This window comes from Chinchilla lanigera, unplaced genomic scaffold (genome assembly GCF_000276665.1).
Source record: "Chinchilla lanigera isolate Chin_1 unplaced genomic scaffold, ChiLan1.0 scaffold00019, whole genome shotgun sequence".
In the NCBI taxonomy this organism is placed as follows: domain Eukaryota; kingdom Metazoa; phylum Chordata; class Mammalia; order Rodentia; family Chinchillidae; genus Chinchilla; species Chinchilla lanigera.
Window position 1 is genome coordinate 26,955,731 of NW_004955420.1, and position 5,731 is coordinate 26,961,461.

Consider the following 5,731-nt stretch of genomic DNA (forward strand, 5'->3'; position numbering starts at 1 on the left):
CCAGGAACCAGCCTGCTCTGAATTTCTGCTCTACCTTCTGACTCTTATTCTAATCTGTTTCTTTCTTTCCGTCCATCCCACCCCCACCCGTGGCTTTCAGTACTGAGGACTGAACCCAGGGCCTTAACACTAAGCTACATCCACAGTTCTTTTTTAACTTTTTATTTTGAGACAAGGCCTTGCCAAGTTGGGCTTGAGCTTGTGATCCTCCTGCCTCTGCCTCCTAGAACACTGGGTTTACAGGTATGCACCGCTGTGCCCAGCTCCTTGCCGGTTCTTCAAGCACGCTGTTAGCCTTGGTGCTGTGTACCAGCCCTGCTTCCACGGGCAGTTTCTATTCCTGAGCACGGATTTTTGTTTTCTGCGGAGCTTTGTCCTTTGTCCTTTCTAGCCCTCCTCGCTATCCTGCCCACATTCCTGCTGCCCAGCCTCTCCAGGGCCAGCTAAAGGCCCTGCCACCCCTGCTCTTCCTCTGCAGGGAGGCGGGACGGAGAGCTTTCACACGGCTCTATGGTGGGGACACCAAGGCTCTGGCTGCAGTGGCTGTTCTACTTACTGACCCTGCTCGCGTGGGCAATCCGGACCCGGATGTGGCTGGCAGAGCTAAGAGCTGGAGGAGCTACGAGGGTATCAGAAAACGTTACTTTTCAACACAGTGTTTGGAAACATTTGTAATTTTCTTCTGTAATTTCTTATCTGTTTTTCCTACCAAGGTGTTGTGCCCTCCATAGTACCTAACTGGGTGTCTGTGTTGGGAGTGACGTCCCAGTGGGCAGTGATGTGCAGGCCTACAGCGCTTGAACAGCTGCAAAGCCATTCCTAAGGCCTGGAGTGCGTCTTTACAGCAGAGGGAGAAGCCTCGCTGCCAACACCCGGGCCGGGCACCTGTCTCACAAAGCCCATCAGACAGAGGTGGTGCAGGCAGAAAAGGAGTTTTCTTTTCAGTGAGATCACGGGGGAGGACAGAGGTCCAGGACCGAAAGAGCCGCCCTCACAAATGCCCACTGGTCTCCCTTACACAGGCAGAGGAACAAAGGCAAAGGCTGGGGTTTCCACGCTTAGCAGAGGCCCGGCTCGTCTTGGTCCAGCCCTGGAGCGGCTGATCATTACCGCTGGCCATTGTCTCAGGGTCGCCACGTGGAGCTTTGCTGGTGCCAAGACGTGGCTGTGGCTTGGGCGGGGTAGTTTCGGTCTTGTGTCAAACGTTCATCCATCAGACCCGTCACTCCTGGGCCCCACGGTGACTGGTGGGGAGAACGGCTCGAGACCTCAGGAGGGGCTGGGGCTTGCTCAGCGGGCCGCGCTCCACCCCCAGCACGAACCGCACGCACACTCCCAACCGCACACACTCACACACACACACACTCATCCGCCACCCACGATCAAATATACACCCACCACTCACACACACCGGGGAGCACTCGGAAGGAAAAACGTCAGCTGCAAGACAGAGCCAGGGAATATGAGGGGAGCCCTCAGCGCCTGGGTCCTCGGGCGCCCTCGGAGCCTCCTTCGGGAGCTTCTTCCCTGCTTTCGGGGTCTGACGTTCCGGCCTTGCTGTGTCCACGCTGACGCCAGCTGAGCCCCCTCTGTCCCAGGTCAGCGCGAGTTTGTCTTTAAGACCCTAAGGAGGAATGGGATGCCCTTGACAGGCCCCGCCCACCCCACCTTTCGGACTCTTGGTTCGTCCCCTCCTTGGGGGCCCCGCCCCGCGGCAGCCCGCGATCTCCGCCTCCCTGAAGCTTGGAGGAGTCGAGGCGCCAGGCCTCCCGAGTCCTAGAGCGGTCACGCAGGAGCCGGCCAGCGAGCGTGCGCAACCCGGTGCGAAGGAGGCCGCAGAGGTCCAGGGGCGCTGGGGGCGGGGCGGGATCTTGAGTCAGGAGGAGTGGAGACGCCAGCATTCCCGGGTCCTAGAGCGGTCGCGCTGTGCAACCCGGCCTGACTCAGGACGGAGGAGCGAGCGGTGGTGCGGGGAGGGACGTGGAGGGACGCGGAGGGACGGGGAGGGGAGGGGACCGGAGGGGAAGAGAGGAAAGGGGGAGTAGGGCGGGCCTGGACGGGAGGAGGTGAGCGGTGGGTGGGTAGCGGCGGGGCTGGGGGTTGCGCGGGCTGGTGATCCCAGCACTCTGGGAAGTTGAGGCAAGAGGATGACAGAGCAACTCATCCAGACCCTATCTCAAAGTAGAAATGAAGAAGTGCCGGGCATGTAGCTCAGTGGGAAAGCCCAGGATTCGGTTTGTAGTTACCAAAAAGAAAGACAAAACAACAAAGACAAAACACGTGCACAAGTATGCACACTCGTACACCTAAATGCCGGGTTATGATGCTATTCCTTTTGGTTTTTTATTTGAAATAGTGTCTTGCTATGTAGTCCAGGCTGGTCTTGAACTCTGCTGGCTCAGGGTGGCCTCCAGCTCACCACCATTCTCCTGCCTTAGCCTCCCGAGTGCTGGAATTATAGGCATGTGCCACCGCGGCCATCTTGCAATCTAGTTCTTAATCCATGATCATCCCAACAGGCTGTGTTGGTTCAGTGTCTACTTGCCCTTCTATGTTTTTTTCCCACCCACCTCCACTGAGCCTTCCCCAATTTGTTTTTCTATCCCTGAAGAAAAAAAGGACGGGTAGCCGTTCCAACTTTCTGTCCTCTTTTCCTTTTATTCCTCTCATTCCTTAATAATGTAACATAATGTGACATAGGCTTTCCACAAGAGGGCAAGAGTAAAAGTTGTTTTCCTGTTTCTTTTGGCAGCAGGTTAAAAACAGGATGAAAGGTTCAGAGTTCACTGCAAAGAGCATGTCTAAACGATCAGAGTCATCTGATAGGTCAACAGGGGCACTCTTTGGGGTGGGCTCCTGGACCAGAAATCTCCTGGAGATGCCTATGAAGATATTTTAGAGCAGCTGGAAGGGCACCCCTTGAAAGAAGAAGGGCGTGGATTGGCAAATGATTTCTTGGAAGTTACAGATGAGGCTAAAAATTCCACAAAAGACAGATGTGAAGAATATATGGAAGCGGAGGTACATCCAAATCTGTCCTCCAGTCCTGTTCAACATCAGGGAGTTCCAAAGGGACCGAAATTCTATCAGTGTGCTGAATGTGGAAAACTGTTCTGTTGGAGTTCACACCTCCTTGGCCACCAGAGCATCCACACTGGAGAGCAGCCCTACGAGTGTAATGAGTGTGGCAAGAGCTTCAGGCAGACCTCTCAGCTCATTGTTCATCTCAGGACCCACACAGGAGAAAACCCTATGGGTGCAGTGAGTGTGGGAAGACCTTTCAGCATAGCTCCCACCTTATCCAGCACCAGGGGCTCCATAATGGGGAGAGACGCTATAAATGTAATGAATGTGCAAAAGCTTTTAATCAGAGTTCCAAACTCTGGTGGTAAACTTTTACCACCAGAGAACTCATACTGGGGAGAAACCTTATGAATGCAAGTGTGGGGCAGCCTTTAGTCAGAGTAAAAATCTTGTATGACATAAGGTCCTTCACACTAGGAAGAAACCTTACAAGTGTGATGAGTTTGTAGAAAAGCTTTCTGTTCCAAAAACAGTGTTATTGACCATCAGAGAATCCACACTGGGGAGAAGCCTTATGAATGTAATGAAGGTAGCAAGGCCTTCAGTCAGAGTAAGTGTCTCATTTGACACCAGAGCTGCCACACTGGGGAGAAACCATGCAAATGTAACAAATGTGGGAAAGCCTTCATTTAGATCTGTTGGCCTTGTTGACCCTAAGTGAATTCATACTGGAGAAAAACCATTTACATGTAGTCAGTGTGGTAAGGCATTTGGTCTGAGTAAATGCCTTGTTTGGCACCAGAGACTTCCCATGGCTGAAAAGCCTTACAAATGTAATGAGTGTGGAAAATCCTTCAATCAAAATTCATACCTCTTTATACACCAGTGAATTCACACTGGTGAGAAACCCTATGAATGTAGTGAATGTGGGAAGGTCTTCAGTGACAGCTCTAGCCTTATGGTACATCAGAGGACACATACTGGGGAAAAACCCTATCAATGCAAGGATTGTGGGAAAGCATTCAGTGACAGCTCACAGCTTATTGTGCACCAGAGAGTTCACACTGGAGAGAAACCTTACGAATGTATTGAGTGTGGGAAAGCCTTTAGTCAGCGTTCCACTTTTAACCACCACCAACGAACTCACACTGGAGAGAAGCCTTCAGGTCTGCCTTGGTCAGTATCTTAAGGTGTTGTTCTTGGGGATAGTGAGCAAGGGTGAGGCTACCTTCATCAAAAGTTTGTTCACTGCTATATTCTCTTGGAAGATAAGGACCACCCCCTCGTGTTTTCTCTTGGGCTACTAAGGTGGGAGAGTAATGCAGTTTTTCCTCACTAGTGGGCAAGTATGGACTAAGCACTTCATTTACATGTGGATTGGCCTCTTTCTTCCTTTCTCTAAGTATTTTAAAATGTCATTTGTTAGCATTTACCCTGTCATGAATTGTGTTTCTAAGGAAGAATGAGTATATCTTTATTCTATTGCAGATACTCACTTTCATTATTTATGCAAAGTCATTTTACAGTCCCCTTCTACAATATTTATATAAAGTCATTTGTAAATCAAAGGATAAGACAAGGCCAAGGCCAGGGACACTTGGCTCCAACCTCAATTAGCTAGATAAAGATTGTAGTGGCAGACATCTCACTCCTGCAGTGAAGGCCTTCCAGGAGACAGTATAGTTCTCCTAAATTAACATAATGTATTACTTGGAGAGTCCTTAAGGGGTTCTCAAGACCTACCCAGATTCCTGCATTTTCTTCAGTATTCCCCTCCTTTGTTTGACAACATAATAAATATGGGCTGCCTAGAGAAGTTCTTGGTCTTAAATCCCAGAAAATCTCTAATTCTGTGAGAGGGTTTTTGATTCTCCTGGAGCTCTGAAATCATTTCATTTGTCTCTTTTATGTAAGCCTTCACCATCTACTTGTTTGGGAGATTGGGGGCCTGATCAGTCTGCAATAAATAAGGGATAATATTAACCAGATAATACATTTTATTGTTTTTAAGTGTTTTATTGGGATCCACTTACCTTGCTAAATTATTTGTAGTTTTGTTTTTTTTTTTTTTTTGCTTTTTTGTGCATGTATATAATAAATAATAATTTGTTATCAATTTCCAGTCTTGTGTCCCTTAGGTTTGCATTAGCAAGATATTAAAAACATAAACAGTGGATAGAGAGATTCCATTTTTTTTTAACTCTCAGGAGCAGATATTTTGTAGCATTTTGCAGTTTCTTACACTATTTATTGTTGAGTTCTGTTGAGAAGTTCCCTTTTCTTCCTGTTTTTCCAAGAAACAATGTAATGATTAAGAGCACAGATTTTGTGTTCAGCACCCCAGGTTCAAGGTCTTGCCCTGCTACTCTTTTAGGCAGGTGTCCTGGGGCAAATAATTTAGCTTCCTGTTTCTTCCTATAAAATATATACCTATAAAATAGCTACCTCTTTGTGTTGTGAAGATTTATAGAAGTTACTTAAAGCTGTGCTTGAGACATGGTATATACTATCAAGGTTATTATACTTAAGAGTTTTTTATTTTAAATTAAGGAAGGTAAGCCAGGCGTGGTGGTGCATGCCTGTAATCCCGGCACTTGGGAGGCTGAGGCAGGAGGATCTTTGCAAGTTCAAAACCAGCCCGGGCTGGGGATATAGCTCAGTGGCATAAGTGCCTGCTTGGCAAGCGCAAGGTCCAGAGTTCGATTCC

The 5,731-nt window shown here is 48.8% G+C and overlaps 1 protein-coding gene across 1 annotated transcript; it reads left to right on the plus strand.

Moving 5' to 3' along the window:
• The first annotated feature begins 2,503 nt into the window (after window positions 1-2,503).
• Window positions 2,504-4,834, plus strand: LOC102011127 (zinc finger protein 852). Its single transcript, XM_013513349.1, is given in 4 exon segments — window positions 2,504-2,524; window positions 2,753-2,851; window positions 2,854-3,241; window positions 3,244-4,834. Coding segments are annotated over 4 exon segments (657 nt in total). The 3' UTR covers window positions 3,393-4,834.
• Window positions 4,835-5,731: the final 897 nt, after the last annotated feature.